The following is a 27,675-nucleotide window of genomic DNA, read 5'->3' as shown; positions in this document are numbered from 1 at the left end:
AAAATGTGACTGTCTTTCATTATCTTCGGGTCTCCAAAGATTGACCCTTCTATTCATATTTCCTCTACAAGTAAATTCTTACTGCCCATTTCAATCTTTTCCTTATTTTAAACAGATAGTTTTAAAATAAGTAGCAACTCATAATGGCATTGTATGCCATATCAAAAAGAGTTTCTGAATAAGAAACTTGTATTGTCACAGTGATCTATGTGAAGTAAAATGGATCCATCTCGGAGTCAGTATGAGCTCTTAAATTAAAAAAATGCAATTCCGCTTCTAACAGAAAGTGTGGTTTGCTTCCTGTAACGTAACTCCATCTCACAGCTTCTACTGCTTCACAGGTTTCTTAATTAAATTCTAAAAAAGCAAACCTTCATATTAGTTAAGTACATTTTAAGGACATAAATGAATATCTGAAGTTTTGTATTTGTGAACCCAAATTTCCTATCCATCCACTAAAATGGTCTTCAAAATGTTATACCATGTCTCCAGTAGAAACCAGAACCAAGTGATCAAGCACTGACAAGAAGCTCCAGAACTGATGGATGCAGAAATTAAAAGGTTCACACAGAATCTTTCATCTCACAATTAATAATTACAGCATAGATTTCTAGGTGTTATAAAACTTCAAAATTTAAACTGCATATCTAACATATTTAATTACTCAAATCAACTATCACTTCTACCTTTTTATTTGCTGGTCTCCACAAGTAGATGCAAATTTCAGTGGTCTAGGATATACTGATCTTAATTTACCAACTTAAAATTTGCTGTCACTAGGCTTAACATCTTTCAACAGCAATACCTCATTTCAGTAACAGAGGAACAAGAAATTCTAGTTTGACTTCTACATACTGATTTTATTGTACAGTTTATGTGCACTACTTTTGAGGCTGGTCACCAGTCAGAGTTCTAAGGAAAAATGGAAGATGCATGGGAAAAAAAAATGAAACAAAACAAAATCAAACAAAAATACCCCAAACAACCACACACATAAAAAAACAAAAACAAAAAAGCAATCACCAAGAATGTTATGGAAAAAAAAAGCCATGTAGAAAATACCTTCCATTTTACAACCACATAAGATTGCCAAGTAACTTGTTTCAAAGTTTTGGTAGATAATAACATTTGGCAGATAGTAATGTAACAAAATTATGAAGAAAATGGATGTGGAGCTTTTTAGCTTTTTTCATCCCTTGCTCAAACTGCTCTGAAACAGGGTACATATCAAAGTCTAGACAAGCAGATGCACTGTGATTGTGCTGATCCACTGTCTTGCTGAGGATATTCTTTACATCAAAATAACAGCAGAACTGATCAGCATTCACATCCCTTCCATCCATTACAGTGACCAGTCCAAGACTACACTCCTGAAGTGTTACCATCCAGGTGTTCTGCACAATCTTTGACACAACTCCTGATCCCTTGTGCTCGCCTTCCAACAAGAGGCTTCCTCAGACCTCAAGAGCTTGATAGATTTTCCCCTGTTCATAAACAGTTAATCTAACACAACTTCTTCCATGAATTCCAAGTCTTTTGGACTTGCTTAGGTTAGCATTCCTTGCTAACTCAGTCAGTGATCTTCGCCTTGCACATTCTACAGCTGGACTAACTGCAGAGCTCAGGTGTCACTGAAAGCACTAAGTGTGGTCCAGAAGCACAAGCATCTTCAAGTGTCACCTGCAGATATTTGTGACACTGGAACTGTTTCCATGCCAATGTACTGAATCCACTTTGAATCCTGCCCATTCCAATCTTTGAGTTGTTTTCTCCCACAAACTGGTGCTGCTCCTCATGGACCTGTACCTGAAGGCCCTCTTACCAGCATCTCATAATGGTACCTGTTTTTTCTGAGTTAACAAGTTCACTGCATGATACCATCAGCCTTAATTATGACTTAAGACACTGCCCTTCTTTCAACAAACTCTGCAGGCTTTGTCCCCAGAAATATCTATTACTGGGCCACTGCCACAAAAAGGAGGGTAGCATTCCAGTTCTTGCAAACTTGCAAGAAAGGACTCCAAGCCATGGAGTCATTCTCTGTAACAAAGAGCTCTTACAAACATTTACTTTAACCTCGGAAGCAATAACCTTTAACGGTCATGGGGACTTGGATAATTAACTGAGCACAGCTCACAGCATGGCCAGAATTGTGAATATTTTTGTAGTTCTAACAGAAAAGTACAGAGGAGAAATGAAGGCATTATATTAGCTCTGTTTTACAGCCACGGAGAATTACAATTGGTTCATTTATCCACAATTCAAGACACACATTGGAAGCTTGCACAAATTAGACAAAAACATGCATGACTGAATAGGAAAATACAAAGAATTGTATCTGTTTTAACCTGAAGACCAGAAAGCCTATAGATACTTGCATAGTTCAAAGAAATTTATTAATAAAGGGTCTTCAATCTACCAACAGAAGTATTTCAAGAATCAGCAGCTGAAAGGTAAGACCAGCCAATTCAACCTAGAAATAAAATAATGGAGCTTTACACCAAAGAAGGAAACAACTTGCCAAGGTAAAGCTGGAATTATTGAAATCAGTAATCCCTAAATCAGCATGAGATTTTGTTCTAATATTACAGTTCAGTGATTTTCAACCTTCTTCAACTTTCAAAACTTTAAAACTTTTCCATGGAGATAGACTCTTTTTATGTAAACAAAGCCCTGTTGCCACACCGAATATGTTTGGACTTCTGATAACTTTCCCTGGTCACTTTTGAAGTTGTACACAGACTTGCAAGGGCTGTTTCTTAATCAAAAAAGATCAATGTGTTATCTCCAAAACTACACTTGTACACGTGCCAGGGTGAACTAAAAATCTAGTTTAAAGGCTGTTATCCCTTATCATAATTCTTATTATACCATATTACAGGCACTTTGAGAACAGTACTCTGGCTCCACTACATCCACATCAGAAGTTAGTACAGCAACCTTAACATTTAACTTGTTTACCAGGTTCTATAGTACTGTCTGCAATAGTAGGCAATACATCGTTCTTCTGGAAAGGATGAGGTGTCTAATCAGATCAGCTCACAAAATAGGAAAAGTAGAGGTGTTTCAAGCTCAGGGTTTTCAAGCTCCTTTAACCTGCACTGTCTGAATTTGACATACATTCTTTATTTCATATTAGATTGAAATTTTTGTATGGAGATCTGTGAATTTTATCCCATATATATACAGAAGCTTTTCATGTTGCCCTTGTCCCTAGCCAGGTTGAATTCTATCAGAGCTTTAGCTTTCCTAACTCAATCCATGGCTGCTCAGTTTCTCTGTAGCTTTCCCAGGCTACCTTTCTCCATTTCCACTCTCTGCAGGCCTCCCTTCTGTGTTTATCTACCATCAACTTGCTCATCCACACAGGCCTCCTAATGTGTTTACCCAACTTCCTCTTTGTTGGGAAACATCACTCCTGAGTTTGGAGGAGGCAATCCTTGAGTATTAACCAGGTGTCCTGGGCCTCTCTTCCCTCCAGGGCTTTAGCCCATGGAACTCTATCAAGTAGATCCCTGAACAGGCTGAAGCCTGCTCCCCTGAAGTCCAAGGAACAGAACTTTGGTGTGCACCCTTTCTTGCTGCCATAAGGATCTCAAACCCCTCCACTTCATGATCAGTGAAGCCCAGCTGCTCTTGAGGTTCACATTCTCCACCAGCCCCTCCTTGTCAGTGAGAAACAAGTCCAGCACAGCATCTCTTCTTGGTGGCTCCTCTATGACTTGGAGAAGGAAGTTGTCCTCTACTCATTCTAGAAACCTCCTGAATCATTTCTACCCTTTGTGTTGTCCCTTCAATATATACTGGGATGGTTGAAGCCCCCCACAAGGTCCAGGGCTCGTGAACATGAGCCCATTCCTATCTGTCTATAGAGGGCCTCTATATGTGTTGAGTTATGATAACTGAAGTTAAACATACCTCTTTTCCTTCTTGCTTCCTTGATTTCTTCACACATCTTATTAAATTCTGGATCCAGTTCAGCAGCAATGATAGCATGAGCAGTGTCCTTCAAAGTACAAGCTCTATGTCTAATTATTTTATCTAGAAAACAGGACAGCACACTTTTTAATCACAATTAAAAAAATCCTTAGCATTTCTACTGTATTTGTAGCATTTGCATTGTATATTACAACATTGATACAAACAGATGTAACTGGGAAAAATTACAGATGTATGAAAATGCAGATGAACCAATACCACAGCACACTCAAAAATCACAACCCAGTTATTGAAGAGATATAGGAATTTTCAGAAGTTTGAATTGTTAGTTTAATCCATGATGGCATCTATAAACAAATGCAAACAGTGAACACACCTAAATCAACTTGCCGTAAGATGTAGCCAGTTTCCACAGGCAGATCTACAGAGCATAATGGAGTAGACTGCAAAGAGTCCCAAAGTAACAGGAGACTTGCCCAGGAATTAATTTACCCACTAGGGTCAAGGAATATTCAGTTATACTGCCTGCAAAATCACACTGGACATCATCTGCATCTCTAAGGTAGACCTGGCTCACTTACGTTCTTTCCCTGTTGCTTTTTTCTTTAACCTGAAATTATTGCTTAATTACTATTTAACAACTGATCAAAACTGTGCTAAAACACATTATTTTATTCCTTACATTGAATAGCTGTTTCTCACTTTAATTTGTTAAAAAAACCAAAAAAAACTGGCAAGAAACAAGCCTCGAGTCTGCTACATTTTCAAGAGTATGTGGAAACAGAACAAATTGCCCATGCTGGAAGCCTAAATTCAACTCAGGAAAAAACAGACCAGTTCCCCTACCTTTGAAACACACAAAACAAATTATTCCACCACTGAAATTTGAAAAGTAATCGTAACTTAATAACTAAGCCCATATGTGGAGAAAATTGACGTCTAGAACGTAACTTTTCAACGAAACCTACAACACTCATTGCTTGACTCCAGTACAAACATAATTAATTTGTCAATCCACCCATACTGATTTACTTTTTCCAGCTTTGCAGGTACTTCAACAGTAACCATCAACATTAATGTCCAGAACATATTCTACAACCAGATTTAATGTTTTAATAATCTTTAAAGACAACAGTTAAGAATATCACAAAATATTTATTTTGCAATATTTGTAATTCTAGAAACAAAAGATTTTACAGATGGAAAAAAACTGCTGAGTGAGAAAGACTATCCAGTATCCAGCTCAGAAGAGCCCAACATTTTCTGGGAAAAACTACTGTCCATTAAATCTACTCAAAGTTGGAAGGTTTTGCCCACATACTTGTGAAGCATTATGTTGTATGATCCCAAAAAAACCCACATTGAATTCATTCCAGATATAATTTTGATATATTAAACTTCAAAGTTTTGGTAGATAATAAATTGCAAAAGAGGAAGAGAAGGGAGGGGATAGAAAGAAAAAGGAATTAAATTGGGTTGTTTGACTGAACTGATACTTTCCTCTGATCCTGTGCTGGGCAAGACTTTCCCTCAGTGCTTCAGTGAGGCAAAGACTCATGTCCTACATCGAATGGTTATGTTCCCATGCATTCAAGAACATTTCCCAATCAAACTGACACAAGAAAACCCCAACCTGATCTTTCTACAGAACCTGTCTTTTTTGAAATTGTATAGAAAAGTACCACGAAAAAAATCCCCAAGCAGCCAGTTTTTGCAATCCAATCTGCCAATAAAATTAGCCAGTCTGGTCCTGCCTTTCCAACTTAGCCAACAGGACAAAAGCAGGTACACTATGAGTCTTCTGCAAATTCAAGCATGAAGCAGAGGCAAACATGTATGTCCAGCTTTAAAGAATGTGAGCATTTATAGGTAAATATTAATTTAATGAATGTATCTGCATGCATGGAATGTTTCCTCTGAACAGCTATAATGTGATGTTTCAGGTGTGCTCACACAACAGCCCAAGAAATCCTGCATGCCAGAAGAGCAATACATGCTCTGTGGTTAACAGCAGAGGACAGAACAATTTTTCATTACCTCCTATCCAAAACTGAGCCTAGAAAGAGCCAGATCAATTTTTCCCAGCTGAATTCTGACAGCAAGGAAAATCAAAATATCCCTAAACAGGTGCTCTTCAGATATACTCTGAATGCCAAGTGCCCATCAAGGGCTTTAATTAGCTCACATCAACTGCACATTAGAAGTCCTCAAAAGTGTGTTATCAAGAACACAAAATAAATAGACAGTTTTAGCTGAAAGAAAATACTGCATCATAAACTGAAGTATGTGCTGGTTTTGTATTAACTGACATTTGGTGAGAAGGGAATTAAGTCACCCACAGAAATTATTTTTCTGCAAGGGGCCGCTAAGACCTTCCTCTGTACCTAGCAAAAACCAATAGCTGGCTAGCTCTGAGAAATGACCACCTATTGAACCATTTAGGAGCTGAGTCCACCTCTGTGAGATTCACCTTTTAAAGACAGGTAAGCCTGGGAAATCGCTCTCTTGGCTTCTGGCTTTTGAAGAGGTACCTGGGTGCCAGTTGAACCAGCCCTGCACGGCCAGGCCGGCTCCACGGGGCACAGCCGAGATTTTCTGCCCCCTGAGTTGAGGTGAGCGGGCTGCCAAGCCCCTCACCAGGGAGTACAACAGGCCCTGTGTCCTGGTGGAGCCCACTGGTCCTTTTTCCAGTGCACCACCAGGCCATGCTGGCTGGAAGTTCTATCAGCACTGGGAGCAGCCCTGAGGACAGGAGCCACCGGGGGCCAGGAGTGGCTGTTGCCAGCCCGTTCTGGGAGCGGCCACGTGGCCGGGAATGAGAGGCCAAAATAATCGGCACGACCGGGACAACGGTGCACGGTCATTGCTGCCTCAGCATAGCTCACAATGAACTCTGTTTAGCCACTTTTATCCAGCTGTGTTGCAGACAAAATGGCAGCAGCAGCTTTTCTTGTTTTCGGGGCTCTGTGTGAAGAAAAGTGCTGAGTGGAGCTGGCAGGTGGCACCCGTGACCCCCGTGAGCAGCAGCCAGAGGCACGGCGAGCAATCTCCCCAACACACAGCCTGGGTGAGATCAACCTTCCAGCACTGCAGAACTGCATTTAAACTGTTTCAATTGATAAAGCTTCAGAACAAATGAACCTATGAACACCAATTCTCTCCCAAATCAGGAAAAGGAAAGGGTGAAGACACGTAAGGAAAACAACATGGGACACTGAGGTCAGTAAAGGAGCCAAATTCTAGCTGGGAGGGGATTGAGGAGATGCCTTGGTCTTGGCTGAAATTCTCTTAGTAAGGCTATGGTGAAGATATATTTTTGATATATCAGACTTGGTGTTTTCCCTGTAATTCATGAAGAGCATGGGGGGATGCAGCATCTACCCGCAGCCCATGAGAAAAGGGCACTCTTGCTGGAGCATGTGGATGCTGAAAAGCTGTAATCTAATGAGAAGCTTGAAAAGAGTGAGATGAGAAACTTTGCGCCCCAGGGATAAAAGAAAAGCCTATATTCCTAGAGATAAAAGAAGAGAACTTTTGGGGTTTTATGCTAGAACAGCTCATCCTTAAAACAGTACCCCATAACTTGATACAGCCTATGAAAGCAGCTGTGGGAAAGCTGCAAGGCATGGGAGGGACTTCCACACTGCAAACAAATTTTCCTCTCCTTGATTTGCTGTGACACTGAAGCCACAAGAGAACTGTTTAGTTTGGAGAAATCTCCATGGCATGGCAAGAGAAACTCCTCTCCTGACAAGAACTGATGAAAGTCTATTGTAGAAGTGGTAGCTGCCTGAAAATCCCAGGCTTTGTCTCTATATTGCACATGGGAAAGAAAAGAAGTTGTGGGGAGGAGAAGTGTTCTGAAGGTTTTATTCTGATTCTTATTATTTTTTTAGTTCTGTTAATAAAATTTTCTTTATACCTTTTAAGTTTTGAGTCTGCTTTGCCTTCCTCCTAATTCATATCTCACAGCAGGAAATGAGTAAATAATTCTAGTAGGTGCACTAGCCATTTTAGCCAACTCTAAACCCACCACAAGAAATAAAGTTAATCATTTACAAATACAAACTGGTTCAAAAAGCAATGTGAAACAAGTCTGACCAGACTATACTGTATCTCTATGTACATGTACATGAGACACTTGCAAAATGCATCAGAAGAACAAAAATTTGAATAGAAAAATACAGAAGAATCAGGCTTTAACCTGCTAAAGAAATTTCACAACTATTAATGAAAAACTTTTTAACACAATGTTATTTGTATATGGATCCAGATCTCCAACAACCACATATATTAAATAGAACTCTACATTAAAAGGGTGCTTTGTGTTGACGCTTTGTTGATGACTCTTGAAGCTGCCAGCTGAAAGGCTTTCTTTTGGCAATGTACATTGTAAGACAGCCCTAGCTAAGAGCACATAAGATGTTCATTCCTTAGTTTGGAGCATAAACAGCTTTAACATGCATTTCAGTCTACAAATTCCTTTTTAACTGAAAGCATCCCATCACACTTTATCAAGACAATACTTTCTAATCTCTCCTAATCAGCTGCAACTGACTTTCTTTCCTGGTGATTTATCCTGTTTTATTTCTATTCCCAAATATGTAGATTTTAATTTCTGTGTATGAACTTTATGTTCTAAGCTAACATGGAAATACAGCTGACCACTTCCAGATTGTCTGAGGAGTCTCTACAGAGACTCCAATTACGGTGGGGTTTTGTTGCATATATAAAGTCTAGATAGCAAAAAGGAGCTATCAGATTTGAAAGGGAACTACAAAACAATTTATTAGAAAACAGCTCTGAATTATGCAGTTTTCCTGCTCTTCTAATGTTCCCCATGCACTCCATGCCCTAGAATACTAAAAGCACAGACCCTTAGGACTTGCTTATCCTAATTATCACAAAGCACGCACCTTATCTAAATGTCTGAATAGCAACAGAGTATGGGATTAAGTACCAGGCTTTCAGGTCTAGGTAGGCCAAAAAGAAGTAGGTTCTTACCTCCAGGATCTTTGTCTGGATTGTACTCCAATGCATTGCTGCAGATCAGGTCAATGTCTGTTAGAAAATCCTTGGCTGTTAAGTAGTTGTGTTTATCAATTTTGGTTATTATTGTTGATAGGTCCATTGGCTCTTTGATAACCTCAAGGTAATCTGAAACCTATAAACAAACAGCACACAGAAATGACACAGGACCATAGGCATTCTTACTGAACACTGACAATCACATCTTTATACTTGGATTCATTCCACATGCTTAGCTCTAAGACATTAACTAAACATTTTGATTTCTAAGCACTTTTATGTTAAAAATGGAAGTTTTATCAGGCTAAAAACACAGGATTTGCAAATCTGCTTTTCCTTCAGGAGCTCACCAATTTATCTTTCAAAATTAATTAAACAGTATTTTTGAAGCAATACGCTTCAATGTAAATGTATTTTTTCATTTTAGACTGATTTAGTTACAGATTTTTATGGTGCTGTAACTGTCATGGACTAAAAAGGCAAACCTATCAGTCTAACTTGAAGCCCTAGGAAAAATTAGGGAAGCTCTATTTTGTTCACTTTGTAGGTAAAGTTCCCATTAAATTTAACAGGCAAATTATCAGCTTTTAAATACCTTCTATTAAATAGTTTCCTCAATCCTTATTAAACAAAGAAAAGTCAGGTTTTATTGATTGCAGATGTTAGATTGGCTGTACAGAAGAACAATCTAAAGAAAAAGCCTTGTGTCACAGTTTACTATGAGCTTAGATTGAAACTAGAGATTCAGCAACCAGTGGGTCCCATTAAAAAGTGTTTAACATAATCCATGATACAATAAGGGTCTCAGCCTTAACAGTCAAATGCTTCATCATGGCTGCTGTAACAAAGTTCATCCAAAAAAATCTATGAATTTGTTATTTACTTCACAGAAAAAAAAAATAATTTAATGTTTCATTGTGATTTAGATTAGACTTAATTAAAAACACTGGCAGCCTTTAAAACTAAAGACTCTAAAGTACTGCATTTTTTTCTTTTGAAATTGTCCATATATGATGGCCACTGCCAAAGCACTTCAGAGTTAAATACATATTCAGATCAAGCCAAAATGGCTCTATAAGAATTTATTTTTTTTTTAATACAGTGCCTGCAGACATATATTGCAACATAAACTAATATTAATGCATTACTTCAGTGGACAGCAATGTGTCACCTAATTCCTTAAATATGGACATTGAAATTCATATTGACAAAATAACGTAAGTTCTCTTTTTGTCTCCCTTTACAGAAACATGATAATATCTGGTTCAGCGACTGGAAAGCTAAGCCACAGGCTTCCTTTTCTTGTTAGCACAGCATCAGAAAATCTTCACTGGAAGCTGTAAATACTGCTGCTGATTTAGTCAGGAAAATCCTTGACTTATCACACAGCAACATTCTCTGCAATGCAAGTAGGAGTGAAACAAACCTAACACATTTTCTAAGGAAGTCAAGCAGACAAGCTGTTGTAGAAAAAGAAAGGCTAGTCCTGTGCTTAAATGCAGCAGGTGGGACAAAAAGGATTACATTTGATTTCTGGTGCTGTGATATTTTAGCAGGGTTCTGGCAAGTCTTCAAATAACAAATTCACATTTTTATTCTCTTCGCCTACAAAACATGGACAGTTACTTACTTGTTCTTTCTCTGTGTGTTCTTATTCATGTAAGTTTAGACCACAAATTCTTGACAGAAAGGAACTACCTTCACTACAAATGTGAAGAGTTTCTACAATAATGGACCTCCCAGTTTCACATGAAAAATCAAACCAAGTTACTGCTCAGACCATGCTCACACTGTAGGTTGCCACATTAAACAGCTCGCCAGGCTTTCAAAAACAACTATGGAACACTACGGAAAGCTCAAATTAAGACAGGACTGCATCAGCCTATAAAACATGTGTGTTCCATCCTGCAAGGAATTTACACTCCAAATCTGCTTTTTACAATGCTGGCCTTCTGATGTCCCATATTCATCTTTTAACATCTTCCAAAAGAGATGCTTCTCTCTTCAGAAGCAATTAGGGATTTTTTTTTTTCACTTAGTAAGCCTGCAAAGCTTGCAGCGGGCCAGCATCTGATCTCAAAGTCAGACCAGACACAATCCTATTCATACAGCAGCACCTGAAAATAGATCTGCAGATCAAACTGTCTCTTCAGTTAGGTGTGTACAGTCCATAATCGACCATTTAATGCCTTATAATGTGCAAACATCTGTGATTAATGACATCCACAAACATTACTGCTGAAATTATGCAACAATACTATTAATGCTGAATGCATTACAGAACACAGATCACTTTCCCAATATTATCATGTTTATGATTACAATGCTGTAAAAGCTTTTAATAAAAAATTATATTTATGGTTTCAAGTACGGTTTCAGAAGCACTGCCAAGTGCTGATATTTTAAAATGCTCATTTAATTTATGAAATGGACAAGAATGCACAAGGTTTTTCCAAGGGTCACTTGCAACAGAACGTGTTCCAAATTCTTGCATCATGGATGATGAGGCTGTGCCTGTACCACCAGCTAAAAATCAGTATCTTAGATTGGACAGATGATGGATGAAACATCTATTTTTCTAATTAATTTAACCATTTCTTTTTTTTTAATTTTCATTTTTCTAGTATTTTCAACTTCATTGTTTGCACATTACGGAAACAAGACCTCTTCAATATCCACCGGTTTGCTGAAGATGTTAAAGCGTTTGTCTGTGGCCAGCCTCTTGGTGACATCCCTGAGAAACAAGCGCAGCTCCCGCAGGGTGTTCTCCTCCTGGTCCTCCATCCGCTGCTTCTCCGCTTCCGACAGCTCCCGCGCAGGACACGGCAGTGCAAGAGGAAGAACTTCCAGGGCACGAAGAGCTAGGGAAAAGAACAAGAAATCAGACAATGGAAACATTAATAGTGCAGTGGCTCCCTGGATTATGCCACTCCAAATTTCATTATATGTACTTAATATGCATCATGGATCTAGTCATCACTGCATCCTTGACCCCACAGCTCTCCATCTTAAACAACTGTTAACTGTAACTACGAAATTTATTCTGGGCACTGATTAATGCTGTTACATGGTAATTAAACTAACTGTTAATTACCCACACCTTTCTAAAAAGGAAAGTAACACAAAATAAAACATTAGGATCACATTATTATTGGTTTTACTGTAACTTAGTTTACCAGCCTGTTTCCTTCTTGGTGGGGGCATTGCTGCCTCATCAAGAATTAAGCCTTTGAAAAATCGCAATCTGTCTTCTTCACTTGGTCTTTGAATATAAAAAACCTCTTCATACTGGATTCTGAAAATACATTTCAGCTAAGGAAAAAAAGAAAAAAGTCGTAAGAAAAATGAGCCCCTGTTGAAAGAGACATGAACAGTGACTATATTTAATACTAGGCACAAAGTTATCAAAATCAGCCACAGGATAGGAGATAGTAAACTCTATCTAAAGCTGTGTTCCCAGGAAAGGGAAAATACACACTTGTAATTCTCACTGAATTTTCTACACTAATGAAACTTGCAGTATCCCATGATCCTAAAAATGGTCAACCCTGCAGTAAAAGGAGAGTAAAGGGCAGGAGGAAAAAAAATCGCAGAAAATGTTAAGGAGAAAAACCAGGAACCCCTCCCCCTATCTGGAGCTTCAGAAAACTTAAAGCTCAAGGTCAGGCCTTTAGACTAAATCTGCCTTTAATTATAATGGAGTAGTTTGTCAAAAAGAACAATTGACAAAATGAACAATTTTTTCTTCTCAGCAGAGTAGCACAGGGCTTTTGAAAAGCAGTAATACAGACATACATCCCACATCAAGGAAAATTACTAATATTCAAGAATTATTACATTTTCTGTTTGACATAATTTAAGTAAGAAAGCCACTACAAAGTAAAATTATTTTACATGATTAAAACATTCAGAAGAGCACAGAACCCCCTAACAATGCCTCCTTCCACGATAAACTCACCTCTTCAGGCAAATCACTAAACATGGACTCAGAGGTAGACAGCAGAAATATAGGTGAGAAAGATGGTATATCTTGCAGCAAAGTTAGGAAAGTAGCTCTCACAGTTTCACTGACAGCTTCCCACCAATCACCAATATGAGGCATGTAAACTATACTTGGTACTGTTCGTCGAGCTTCACGAAAGATCTAATTAAAAGAAAAAGTCGTATTTCAACTAAAGAACTAATTGTTACCATCAGCTGTGAGTAACAAAGTTCTTGCACATTAGAGAATGATTCATATTTGTGTCATTTTACAGACAAATGTTCCAGCAGAATAGAATTATCTAAAGACTTTCTAAACAAGTGTTTGTGACTCTTAGTTACAGCATTCAATTATTTGATGTCAATATGCCAGGGAGACTACAAAGCAACTACTTTGTTTTAAAAATATGTATGTTTTAAAAATTTGCTATGACTGAACAATCAAGATGAAAATTAAACTGTTTTGCAATTCATGCAATATTCACAAGTTATTTGGAAATGTAAAACACTTAAAACTAAGCAAATGAACTTAGTACCACAGCACACCAATCCATACACAAGTGAATAAAATTAACACCAGTCACTGAATATCCAGATAAAACTTACTTAGCACTAGGTATGTGATGAGGGGGCAAGCTAAAAATGTAATTACATTCACTAGTCACTGGAGAGATTCCCATCACCCTCTAGAGACCTGTTTATTTTAAACAGAAAAATAGAAGGAGCCTACAAAAACCTGGACTTTAAGTTACATTCCAGCTGGCTGCCTTTATACTGATGAAACCAGAATTACATAATTGACTCATTACAAGGGAATCTGAAATATCACCTGTGCACATGACTCTTCAGGTGTTTTGGCACTGACTGAATAAAGAGCTGGCAGGTCGAGCCTGTGTACGGAGAATTTTTCCAGGGTGTGCAATAGTGCTGGAGCAAGGTGCGAAGTCTGACCTGAACCTCTTTCCCCGGAGAGCAGTAATCTCGGTCTGTAAGAGGTTGGCTGGTGATAAGCTGACCTGCAACACAACAGTCACAACAGTCAATTAACATACCAGTGTTAACAATGGATGGATATATAGGGGATATTTAAGAATCCAGAAGACGTTCAGTAACAGGTAATAGCTTCCTACAACACCCTAAAAAGATCAACTAACTCGACTATTCCTCAATACTACCTCATGAGCCAGTAACTCAAGATTTCTCTTATCTTTGGTTTCACAGCTGTTTAATTCAAATTCATCTGTGTGAAGCTGTGCACATATTAAATTCATGGCAATTTTCTTTATAACCTGTTTATTTAAAACTAATTCCTTGATCACATAAAAAGATTTACTGAACATCCAGTAAAGACAGCAATTTAATCACTCTAGCTCAGTCCTAACTACTAGTGTATCTCTTCAGTAGCCTCAGGAATCCCAGGTCAATCCTTTCATCCCTTAAGTGCTGCCCAAGATTTTCAAGAACCAATGAACATTTCAATAGTTTACTCATTTAAGAAAAAGGACCTGAAGTAGTGTTGAATAACATCACTAAGCAACGTGTATTCTAGCTTACTTTTACACTTCTCATCAGTAGGCTTATGGACAGAAGGAATTTTTCAAAGAAAAATTGCAAAGGTTTTTTGTAAAGGTTTTTTTGTTGTTGGGAAGGAACTCTAAGCCATCCATAGAAGGGGTTTAGGGATTTTGTGTTTGTTTCTTTCTCTCAGGTGTTTTTTCCCAATTTTATGGACAAATGACACACAAAGAAAAACACATTAAGTTTTTCCATTAAAAATATTTTCCATTTTTAGAAAACCAATTATAAAACAAGAAAGTTTTTAATTAATTTGCATTTTATTTCATTATGGCATTTCTATCTGTCCATCAGTGGACTCAGGCAGTGGAACAAGACTTGCTGATATCACTTCATATTAAACATTTTGGGACAACAATGAACAGTGCTGACCTTTGGCTTTCAGTTCTGGGGATGATGGTTACACACACATGTAACAATCAAAAATGTTCAGGAAACAGACTGAGAGATGCTTACATACTTTGCAAAAATAAACACAGTATTGAGATTCTTTTATTTAAAGACACACATCCATACAAATATATACTGTTATTTTGGGTTTGGCTTCCCCCTTCCCAACCTTGCAACAGAAGCTTAAATTTGGCATTAGAATACTTAGCTATGTTCCTCCAACTCTTTGAACTTTAATCCTTATTTTTAAGCTTAGTTATATGTAAATTCTGTTCTGACATTATTATTTAGCACATATTTTTTATCAGTTTTCCACAAGATGGCTCTACTAAACAGTGCCACTAATGAACAATTTTTCTAACTTCATTTTCTTTATTCAGCTAACTCCCTGCAGAAACTACCACATAAAGTAGCCTAAATCTATTCTCAACACAAAACCATGTCAATTATTGTTAATTACTGTAGCTAGTCAAATTTATACAGGAAACACTCATCCAAATTTCACACATTTTCTAAATTCCTGTTTTCCTGAAACTTTCCATAAAAAACAATGAAAAAAGCACATTAGAAATGCTGAATGTGATGCTTCCAAAGAGCTGCTTACACCAAAGCTCAGTTGTACTTTGGACAAGAAAAAGGACACAACTCTTCCAAAAGATTCCTACATACATCTCTTCTCAGTTCTTAATCATTCAAATCAAAGTAGCTTGTTAAAATTGGAAATTGCTATTAGCATCTTTACACCTAATCTACATTTGTCTATTGAAAAACATTTCTAATTCTAGTGTGAAGGATGTGGCCTTTCCAAAGAACACCCCCACATCTAAAACTCTTGTGTACAAAACTCTTACATGTTTCCATTACAGAACACTACTGCCACCCCAAAGCAAAAGAACAACTTTTTTAGCTCTCCTGATGTAAGAATCTCCTGGGTTTATCTATCTAATTATATGTATTTAGAGAAACACTCACATTGTAAAATGAAGGTAGGGTTTATGTATAGCAGCTGATGACTGTTTCTTTGGTGATCCTGAGTGACAGCTCGTCTCAAAAATTGATGAAGCATTCTCATCTTCACTATCATCTAATATTAGACTTGGTACATCTGTTCCAAGAGATGTATTAATTAGAACTTTATCACTTCTAAGTACAAGTAAAACAAACAAGACAAGATATTACAATTTTCTTTGTGTCAATTATAATAAATCTTCAAATGTAGAAGAAATTAGTTAAAACTGTCTAAGTATCAGCCTTCAGAATAATAAGTACTTATTACTTCAAAAACCAAAACAAATTAAATACTGTAGAAGTCTAATCATAATTACAATTTATTTTTTTAAACAATCAAGCTAAACAACTTCTCAAATACAAAAAAGTTTAACTTGTTATGAAATGCTTCCTTCGGGTTTATTTCACAGCTAGAGGTTTTTCTAGGATGAAGCTATAAAATTTATCATCCTCAGACTACATAGAATTTTGTAATTATTTACTTGTTCCAAGTGTCCAAATTCTCACAGGTCCCCTTCTTTCAAAATTATTCTCAGCATGACTACCTAGACAGTGTATGTTTATGAAGAATTGTTTTCCACCCTCTGATAATCTGCTGAAGAATATCAAATTACTTTTTATCAAAATCAGTTCAATGCATTCCATATTCATATACTATACCTTTACCTATTTTAATTCCTTTGCTAATATAGCAGCACAGTGAACTGAAGCACTTTCTATACAGACCTTGAAAAAGAGAAAGCTCAAAGACTGATTATATTCACAAGACACTGCAAGAGATGAACAACTACAAAAATACTAATATGGTACTAAAAAAGAACAACCAGATAACAACTGAAAATCAGGTAAATTAGCTCCCAGAGCTGCAGCAGGATTGACCTGGTGTGACTTGATAATAGGAAAGAACTGCTGCAATATTTTTATATGCCCCAGGAAAGAAGCTGAGCTCTTTTGCCCAATGCAGGGCCACTCCTTCTCTTTTCCATAGGGAAGGAAGTCTGCAATGATGGGATGAAAATGGCCACAACCAGTCAGCTGTACAGCAGGAGCACTGCAGAGGCCAGCTCTGCTGATGGTCAGCATTCCTGAGTGCAGCCCAGAGCCACTGTAGCACATTGCTGCTCAGGACAACCCCCAGACATGCCAAGAGCAGCTCAAGTTGGCCATAGCCACTTCAGAAAAGGGATTGCTGTGAAATGAAAGTGTGAAATACAGAGAGATCCAAGTGCTACTCTCAAATATCCAATCCACTGCATGACTTGTTGGATTTACGTGAGGCAATGGCACAGGTCCTGCCACACTGATCAGACAACCACCATTGGACAAACAAATGCCTTCAAAGCACTGATAAGCATCGGATGGAGATACCATCTAAGCCACAGGAAAAAATGGCCCAGGGCTCCAGGAAAAAATGTTAGAAGACATCAATGGTTCCCTTAGCTGACTGTGTGATATAAGAAAACAGATTCAGAGTAGGCTGAGCAGTAATGTGGCTGCTGCCACAGGATGAGGATGTGCCACATCTCTTGTCAAGTTGTGATGCAGTCACACACCTGACAATCATTCCTGGGGAGCAAAGAAGAAAATGGCTTGCAGACCCCAAGCAGTGGCCAAAAGCTAATCCACAGCAAGACAACATGGCACAGAAGCTGCTGGATATTCAGCTAAAGCTAAGGATGGAGACCTCCAAATCAACTGGACATCGGCCTTCTGTCTCTGGGCTCACTAAAACAATCCCTAAAACAGACAGAATTTCCAGTACACCAAATGTAGGTAAGTCATATGCTCATGCACTGGACTCGGCTTTCTTCTCCCTAAGTACACAATTATTTTAAAAGACCTTTTCATCCCAAGCATCATCCTCTGCTCAAGCATCTGACTCACTGAATTACAAGAAAGAGAAATTTATTGTGAAATGCAGAAAACCTGATGTGCAGATTGTAAGCATACCTGTAAGCATGTTCCATATACTTGACTTAGAATTTAAAAAAAATTTGAAGCCCCATTGCATAATCTACATTTATGTGTAATTATTGAACCTGAAAGTGGATCTTTCTGGTTTTAACAAAGATTAAAGCTTGTCATTCAACATTTTCTTGAATTTAAGGAGGTAAGAAAAAAATAAAGGAAATGCTAAAAGGAAATTCAATTCATGCATCTTCAAAATCAATTATCTGCAAACATTTAAAAGTACCCATAGCAGCAAATTATCTAGTATAACTACTATTTAAATCAACTTAAGCTTCCAAACTCAATTTCTCAGCAGTAATGAGCAATAATAAATAGCAATATAAAAAGTATAACCAAAGAAAATATTTTGAACTTAAACCAATTCTTCAACAAGAATGACAGTCTCTAAATTGGGTTCTACTAATAGGTTAGCAGTATACAGACTCTAGCATCATAAATAACTTTCAGTTGAGGGAGCCCAATAGGATCTAACTGCAGCTGAAAGCCAGCTCATTTCCCCCTACCCACCACCACATGCTCCCAGGGCCCATCTCTGGCCAACTCCAACACTTGTTAAAACCTCCAGCTACCCGACAGTCAGCAGAAAACACATAAATACATCATTTTTGGATGAGTTTTCTCGCTAAAACAGTTCAGCAAAGGATCTGAGGTACTCATGCAAGTGGAAAGGACGGAGCAAAAATGCACAGCTGGGCTGGAGAACTTCAGCAGCCAGCACAAGAATCAGCTTAAGATGCCTGGGCTGCAGGCTGAAGGCATGCTCTGGAACAGGAATGAGGAAAGTCACAGCTTTGCTTTATGTCTGGGTTGTTTTCAAGTTAATCATACACAACCCCACAAGTACTGTTTTACAGAGTTGGGGGGTGATAATTATCCGAGATAAGAACAGTGGACTACATCAGAATAAATATGTCTCAAACCCAAGTTATCTTGTGCAGCATTTAGCTTGCAAGAAATGACATGAGTAACTATTACAGCATGTCTCAGAGAAAAGCTGGGTAGAAAAATCCCAGAACCTATTGACTCATTGCCAGTCAAAACAGTCCTTCCTTGCTTCCTTGATATACCCACATTGCTCCCATTGCAGCAGGTTTCTAGCATTCACTAACCCCTTAGTGAGTTGATTTTACTCATTAACTTGGCAAAAGAAGTTCACTTGACAAAACAGCCAATAGCTCTCCACTTGCTAAGCTGACAGAACCAGCTTGGAGGGGCGGAAGTGGACGGGCCCAGTTCAAGGAGAAGGTAGCCTCTGGACTTTCTTCTTAATCAGCACATGACCATTACATAGGTTCAGGTACCTCAGCGAAACACCTGCTGAGCTATGAGTCCCCCAAAGCTTCTGCATCACCAGCAAGCAAAAAACAAAAGCTAACCACTCCAGACAGGAGTACCAGTTTCAGCTCCTGTTACATTCAGCAACATTGTCTCACTTTCTTTTGTTTGTTTGTTTGTTTTGTTGGGGGTTTTTGTTTGTTTTGGTTTTTGTTTGTTTGTTGTTTTTTTTTTGTTCTGACCTTTAATTATGCCCCATAATTTCTTGTATTTAAATTGTAAATTACTTGTGAGTTCTTTTTATAGATGGCCCTCACACCTATGGGACCTTGCTCTGTTTAGGTCAGGTCATTAGATTCTACAACGACTTGGAATTAGCAAAAACCATTATGCAACATCCAAGCAAATAGTATTTACATCCTAACAATACTGAAGGAAATACACACCAGACTTAAGGTTAGGTGGAGGAGCTGAAACACTTGCAAGCTAAAACAGCATTTGCAAAAAACCCCAAACCACATACCTTCACTTTTGTCACCCTGGCTGAATTCAGCATGAGGGAACACTTTGTGTAAGACCTCGAGGAGTTTAGTGAAGGTCCGTTCCAAGAGCGGCCGGATGACGGGGGACAGCGCGTGTCCCGAAGACGTCACGGCACGCTGGGAGGCAGGCACGATGTTCTGCATTGCATGGTAGAAATCCTGCGCGCTGAGAACGACTGAGGAAACGTCCAGCTGGAGCTTCTGACTGCTCATGTAGATCTGGGGGTAGCGGCGTCTCAGGGCAATCAAGGCAGCCTCAGTGCAAAGTGCTTTTATGTCAGCCCCACAGTACCCTAGTGCACACAGAAACACAAACACTTCCATGAAACAGCACTGCTGTGCCACACCCGGCTCAAACATGCATCCAGCTCAAAACAAATCAGGATACTTAATTGTCAAGGTCCATAAAGCATCTGCCAAAAGGTATCAGGTCATAATCTGATGACAGTGTTGTATATGAAGAAATGACATGTTTATAAGATATACTAAGAAATTAATTCCACAAAGAGGTTTAGATTACTTACATTTTCACTATATCATTTCATATATAGTGTATTTTCAGTCCTGGGTTATAGGTCTGTTATTGTTTTCTTTTCCCTTAATATTATCTAATGTATGTGTGCAATTTTAACAGGCTAGTCCCTCTCCTCCTCTTTTCCTTTAGTATCTCCACATGAATACATTCTTTAATAGCAAAGTAATTTTGTTACAATGAACACCCCCAACTTTAAACTTTCACAGTCTGAAAAAATGAGCAGTATAAAGAAAATTATTTCATGAGTAGACTATGGAAAAGATGGAATCTCATTAAAAAAGCATACTCTGAATTCTTGGAAAAATTGTTAACTTTTACTACGAAGAAAAATGTTTTAGACTTTTAAGCGTTTCATAACTTTACTAACATAACCAAAGGTAGAGTTAAAATGCATTAAAATTTTAATTTAGCCTATCTTCTTACGTATCTACAGGTGGCTACCTATAATTGCTTAATCATCATTAGTGAAAAACATAGATCTGATAATTATGAAATACAGAGAGACTTAATACCTCTGAGTCTTTTTCAGTACTAATAGTTCGCAGGTTTTCCCCAGAGCTAGAAATCAGATTTCAAGTTTTTCCAACTCTCTCAGCAAGAGACATTAATATGCCTCCATATTTTGAGGCACCATAGCTCCATCTTTCAAAAACTGTAAAACAATATTCTAGTGAGAAAAGACATTTGGAGAATTCGAGTCACTATAGGAAAATGTGTTGCACTGAGGTACTGCCATATAAAAAGTTCATGGGTTTGTAATGAAGTGTTTATAGAAGGCAATTAATCAAATCTTTAGTTAAAACTATTCTCATTCAACTGTTTCTTAGCAGGCTTCCTCCTCCTCACCAAGACTTACATTACTTGCATTTTTTCTACTCTATTTTTGTATTAAGACCAAGCAAGGCAGGTTTAGATTGGATGTTAGGAAGAAATTCTTTACTATAAGGCACTTGAAGTGGCTGTCCAGAGAATCTGTGGCCAACCCATCCTTGGATGTGTCCGAGGCCAGGCTGGATGCAGCTCTGAGCAACCTGGGCTAGGTGTCCCTGCCCATGAGAGGGGGTTGGAATGAGATGAGGTTTCAAGTCCCTTCCAATCCAAACCATTTTATGATTCTATGATTTGGCAGCAGCAACTCACAAAATTGAGACCTGCCTTGCTTCCCTGTCTTTAGTCTCCGATGTTCTTTCAGTGCTCCCTGGCATGTATATTTTTATAAGATCCATACAGCAGTAAGAAACAAAGCTGATTCCATACACACATTTTAAAACTAAAAAAGAAGCAATTAATACGGAAGACTGTAGACACTTCTACATCCCTGTCTTTCAGATATATTAATTTGGGGGATAATAATAAAAAATACCTACTTTTCAGCTATAAAGATGACTTAAATTGGATGAGACTTCAAACTGCACCTATCTTATACATGCAGGAAAATAATTTAAAAAAAAAAAAAAGGCAAAACAGAAATAAACCCATATGGAAAAATCACCATAAATATTGGATGATTCCTGCAATTTTCAAACCAAAAGCTTTCAATTTTCAAACCAAGCTTTGCAATTTCATAAAAAGATCAGTAGCTACAGTTGTGTACAACTGGTGAGTCCACACTATCACTGTTACCTAAAATGTATGTGGCAATTCACAGTCCCAAGTTACCTTGAAATAAATACACATTACATTTGAAATATGTTCAGATATATCCACTATATTAATCAATAGACAACTAATTGTTTTCAGCACTAAAGTTATGTTGTTTAGGGTTTTTTTAACTTTCATTTAACAAGAAATCTAAACTCCAACCACATGAAACTATTAGACAGTAGATACAGGTGCATCAGAGAAACCAAGCCAGGATTCTAAACTCTGCATTGTACTTTAGGTATTAGGTATCATGTTCCCATTTAAATTGGTCCACTTCTCATCCAAAAACCACACTAGATTAAACACAAAATGAGTGACAAAAATCACTAAGCCAAAGCTTAATTCAAAGAGGTGCTAAAGATATGCAGCACCCTGAATGCCTGTCGCCTTAGAAGCTAGTTTAGTATCTTTGTGGAAAGATTCAGCTGCCCAGGAGTTAGATCCTTCCCAACTTTTCTATTAACAAATGATGTAATATCGCTTTCTAACAGTCATTTTAATCACCGCTTGTATATCTCCAAAGAATTGCAAAATTAGAAAATAATAGCCTGTAGCCTATTTCTAAAATTAAATTCTCAGGTGATCAGATACACAATTAGTCTCCATTTCTCCTTCTCATTTCTCAGGAGCAATTACATTTGAAGACTAATAATTGGTGTCTCTTTTTGAGGGACTCTCTTGTGCATACTGTACATCCATTTCAGTGACAAGAAAACTGCAAAAATCCTGTACCTGGTGAAACATTAAAGAGCTTTTTATTGCTAAGAAGCAAACACACACTGATTAAGCAGAAGAAAAACATGAGTGAAGTATTGTCAAAACAAAATAAAATGTATCATGTCAACAGTAAATAACCTGATGCAGTTTTTACCCAAATTGACACTGTAATATAAACTCAGGGTTCAGTGCATTTGCTTCCATTTTTGAAGCACCTCAGAAAAGATGGTCAGTTTTCCAGGCAAAATGTACTGGCACACCCTAACATAGAATAAAATGTCATGTAGCCCATTTTCTTATACCCAGCACCACCAAACTCTGCTTAACACTTCTGAAGTACAACTTTCGAAAAGCAGAAGAGCAAACAAGTGCATTCTTATGTAAGTATACAAAGAATGCACTTTGATCAACAAAATTTTCCAGCCATCACTACTGTGAAAAAATTGTGTCCTCTTTAAAATTTCTTCTGCCTAAAACCCACCCTAAAAGCCTGCAACGAAGTACTCCTGAATGGGGTGGTGCATTTTGGTGAATAATTTTGACCACTTCTTCCACTTTATGTTGTGCAACTCCCTACAAAACTCCCAAAATGACTGCAGGGAAAGATAGTTAGCAAACAACTCAGCATGATGACAGAGATGAAAAATAACTGCTAGGCTTATTTTAAAGAATTGTGAAAAACAGGAATGGTAATGCCAAAATCTCCCTCACCATCATTACATGAGGATGGGAAAGAAAAATCTAACATGGTATCATTTTGCCACAAAACATTCCTGCAATAACAAGCACAGAATATTTTTAACAAGCATCTTCAGCCTAATAGTTTGCTTTTTGTAATTCTATGTAATAACATTATTTAAATAACCCTTAATACATTGTAAAAAGATTTATCTGCAAAATAGCAGATGGAGGAATTCACACTTTTTCAGTTGCTAGTATGTTTTGTTTCCTGCAAGACTGAGTTAGTTCATATGTAAGTCTCTCTACCTACAGAAAGTTACTATTCCAAACAAGGTAATAAGCACATGAGATAAGAAAGGATCTATAAAGTTAAGGGTCTCCGGGACCCATCTCCAGCAAACAGAAGACATATAGTAATTATATGTGTTTACTGAAAGTACTAACAAGACATAAGTGTCTGATCTTCTGAGCAATGCTGTGCTCTCTCCAAACTGCTTCACTTCAGCTCACACAAACTGCATGACGCTATTCAGAGGAGTGGAGTCTTTAATTCTCACGTACACAGAAATCCGCTGAAAGGTTGTAATCCATAACACCTGGGACAAAAATCAACCCTCAGGAAATAACCTATTTTTTGCAAGTCCTAGGGCTTTTCTCTTACAATTTCCTTCTAATTATGACCCTGGATCGTAAGAAGTTCTGAGTCGCACATACACCTGCTTCCCAAAAGTCATTTGCTTTGGGAGTATTTCAGCAATTTTCTTCATCAGGATCCAAAAGCTTGGAGTTACGTGTTGCCAAGTCTGCTGAACTGGAGAGAGGTATCAACCATGCTGTGCCAAAAGCCTGTAAAGTCTAGGCAGCCTTTACTTGGGGAAGAGGGATTGCTGCTTTTGTGGGGGGAAGGTTGTTTTCTTTCTAAAGAAAACCTGCTCACAAGTGAAGTAGCAGACTGGTATAAATTGTATCACAGAGATATATGCATGCCAGTGAATCCCAATGGTAATAGCCACAAAGAATCTGGAAGAGTCTGTTTTTATTGCTGCAGATCTCACTTACAGAAACAATGAGGCACTCTCAAGGTGAAGAAGACACACTATTCTTACTTCAGCTATTTTGAAAAGACTTTGTAATACTTGAAAGATTTTCATCTTGGATGTATGGAAACACTTAAAATCCATGATACAGACTGGAGACAATCAAGTGTACAGTAGCTGAAGAGCAGGAAAGCCAAGGAAAACAGAAAAGGGTGTTTCTTTTTGTTAGCTGACTTCCACAGAACTGACAGGCTTTATGGAGCACAAAGAATGTCTTCCAGTCAAATGTACAAATGGCTTTCCCTGTTGTCTGAAATTTTAAAATATTGTGTTCTCAATGAAAAAATATGGTGAATTTTTAAAGAAACATCTGTGGTTTTCTTCCCACCTAATCCCCTCTTTCCCACTAAGCAGCACCACATGTTTGCATACTTCAAGCAGAATTTACATGAAACAGGCCTGTCATGTGCTGTCTTATACCCGGCAAAGCTTAAACTGGAGTTTGCTGGATAGTTATGTTTTCTCCTCACCAGAAGATGTTGAGGTCTTTGTGCATCAAAAGCGGAGGGATGCTGCTTCGATGAGAGATGTCCCTGTGGATGAAGAGGATAATTCGGATGTACTGTAGCTGACTGAATGGACTGATGTTCAATTTAAAGTTCTTAGATTCCCTGATGATGGATTCCAAAGCACAGGTACCTGAGACTGCTCTTTTTCTGAGAGCTTCAGTGCTTGTCCAAGTAGATGATTGACAGAGGATGTATCTTTGCATGACAAGTTGTTGGGAAGATATTGTGGTATGTGCTTTAGGGTCATTTCCTCTGTTAAACTAACTATAAAAAATATTTGGGTTTATTTCCGATTAAACAGCAGGCTTATCTTGAACAACCAACCTCCATTGAGTACAGCAGGTCTTTGTGAGCTCCAAAGGTATATTTAATGTATTCATGCTGAGGTGCTTTTTTTCTCCCCTACCTATGTCTACACTTTGAGGTTGTTCTGTGCTAGCAATCTGGAAAAAAAAATTCATCTTTAGAAAGGCTGGTTAGTTTGTTGGATTTGTGTCAGAGGAGAGCATGCCAGTCAGTACAAAACAAACAAAAAAGAAAAATCCCACACACAAGTACTGGTTTTTTTCCTCACTAAGTAGACAGAAAAGAACCCAAGTCTGCCTCTTTTATAATTTATCAATTTAATTGGAAGTCTACCTAAAGATTCCAATTCCAACTTCATTTTTGCTTCTCTTTAAGAGTATGCATCCTGTATAAGGACAGTGATGTCACAGAAAGGAAACATGGTTGTATTTTCAGATGACTACTAGATAGTCATTTTGTGTTTTAGTAAGACAGAAGCATATCTGTTACTACAAAAAGAGAGTTGTTCAAAGTACAGAAGTTTAAAAAGGTAGAGACAAGAAAATCTTGATACATTTAACATACCTTCAACATCTTAAATAGAAAATAAAGGCTCTACAGTAAAAGTATTAGCAACATAATACTCACCAACACATTTTTCAGCCAGTTCTCCTAAGAAAGGATCTGACAATTTGGGGTTCCAATCCCTGGTATGAATTTGTAAAATGTGCTTTCGTGCCTGATTTAAAGGAAAAAAAGAAAACAAGGTCAAAAAACTAGCAAGTCAAGTCCATATCATAGAGAGAAATATTCTTTAGTCATGTGAATCTATAGTTATTTTACCTGCTTTTGTCATGTAACTGAGACATATAAAATAGAACTTAGCACTCCAAAGTCTCTTAAGAATAAAGCTTTTCCCTTCTTTCATATTTCATACATAAGCAGTACTTTTTTCACTAGTTACATACTTTAAGTTGTTAGATCAACATTATTATACATGAACTTATCGAAACTCATATTCTATTAGGAACTAGCATAATTTTATCATTTCATTTTTAATTACTGTACCTATGAGTAACAGGTTCTACTGGCAAAGGCCTCACCAATTTATGTACTTCTGAGTAGCACAGCACACATGAATCCCAAAACAATTCCAGCTAAAATTTCTATAGAATCTAAATACATCTATCCACATACAAAATGCATTTAATTTAAAGTATAAATTCATGAAGTATTATGGCTGAGTTTATGTGAGTTTAGAAAAAGGAACTGAAATGCTTCTGTTGCCAACATTGTAATGCCTGGCTGTGCATCTACATTTTAAAGTTATTTTCTCTTACCATAAGTTTCACGCCCCCAAATAGGTAGAGTTCATTACACAAATCCATAGTTTTGAGATAAGCAATTCAGCTTTTTGTGAATAATTTACTTCTGTTTAGTTTTAGCTATATCCTGAAGAACTGAAGCTCAATACAACTTTATATATATACAATCTGTTTGTACTAAAAATGTCTTCCTAAAGTTAAACATTCTTAGAACAAGAATGAATATTTTTATTTCATAAGCTTGGTTGTTAGTCATCCAAATGTTTCATATACTAAAGATGTTTATTAATAAACCTCCTTTCCAAGTTTTACCTTCTTGTCAGGCAAGTTGAAAAGAAATTCCCTGTCAAAGCGACCAGGTCTCCTGAGTGCAGGATCTATAGAATCCAGTCTGTTCGTAGCACCAATTACAACTATTTCACCTCTATTATCCAGTCCATCCATGAGGGCAAGAAGAGTAGACACTATAGAGCTACAAGAGAGTTTTCAGAATAAAGATGTAAGGAACACTGCAAGAACTTTCACATTTTCAAATGCAAAATTAATACATTCAAAAGAAAAAAGCTAAGCTACAAACAGATGAATAACATTTCAAGTCTCTTATGTTCCACTGGCCTCCTGGTCTGCTGGCCCCAAATTTCTCTCAGCAGAGTGGAGGGAGATGGACACATAAACACCACCACCTATAGAATGACAGGTACAAGTGTACTGCCATACTGAGCACAGCAAAACTGAGATCAAAATCAGCCACAAAAAAAATTCAGCCAACAGCAAACTGTTTTAAAAAATGTTCTAAAAAATGACACAACATCAACAAATGACATGTTTATACATCACACCATTAAGAATCAAAATCACAGGTGAGTTCAGTTTATTGATAGAACTTTACAATTCATCACATTAGAATAACATTTTTTCAACTGGTTATTCTGTTGGGCTGGTAACAGACAATCTGTTTACAGCACAAAACAGTAAATCAAGGAATGGCTGTGGAAATCTTGCAGTTAATAATGTGGCTGAAAGGTAATTGTCACTGCAATTCAGTTCCCAGAAAATTACAGTTTGCCTGAAGGACTGAAAAGATGACTTTCAACCCCAAAAAACCAATCTGTCCTTTCTAGTGTAAATGGGCTTCAGAAAAAGCAAAAACCTTTCCTGTGAAATGAGAAAAAA

The 27,675-nt window shown here is 37.6% G+C and overlaps 1 protein-coding gene across 3 annotated transcripts in view; it reads right to left on the bottom strand.

The window, feature by feature from the left end:
• The window catches only part of ATAD2B (ATPase family AAA domain containing 2B), a 76,191-nt gene that overhangs the window by 19,407 nt on the left and 29,109 nt on the right, over nt 1–27,675 (bottom strand). For 2 of the 3 annotated variants that reach the window (XM_086875684.1, XM_086875685.1), the window contains exons 14-23: nt 26,815–26,974; nt 25,826–25,916; nt 19,691–20,002; nt 15,886–16,018; nt 13,778–13,964; nt 12,926–13,111; nt 12,144–12,279; nt 11,632–11,828; nt 8,944–9,103; nt 3,919–4,041 (exon numbers count right to left, since the gene is read on the bottom strand). In XM_086875684.1, the coding sequence (XP_086731810.1) occupies nt 3,919–4,041; nt 8,944–9,103; nt 11,632–11,828; nt 12,144–12,279; nt 12,926–13,111; nt 13,778–13,964; nt 15,886–16,018; nt 19,691–20,002; nt 25,826–25,916; nt 26,815–26,974 (1,685 nt within the window). The remainder of the gene's footprint in view (nt 1–3,918; nt 4,042–8,943; nt 9,104–11,631; nt 11,829–12,143; nt 12,280–12,925; nt 13,112–13,777; nt 13,965–15,885; nt 16,019–19,690; nt 20,003–25,825; nt 25,917–26,814; nt 26,975–27,675) is intronic. The other variant, XM_086875686.1, reaches the window with a different exon arrangement.

The sequence above is a fragment of the Cyanistes caeruleus genome, chromosome 2, assembly GCF_971803275.1.
Source record: "Cyanistes caeruleus chromosome 2, bCyaCae1.hap1.1, whole genome shotgun sequence".
NCBI classification, from domain to species: Eukaryota; Metazoa; Chordata; class Aves; order Passeriformes; family Paridae; genus Cyanistes; species Cyanistes caeruleus.
The sequence above is the reverse complement of the archived record's forward strand: the minus strand, read 5'-3'. Positions and strand labels throughout refer to the sequence as shown.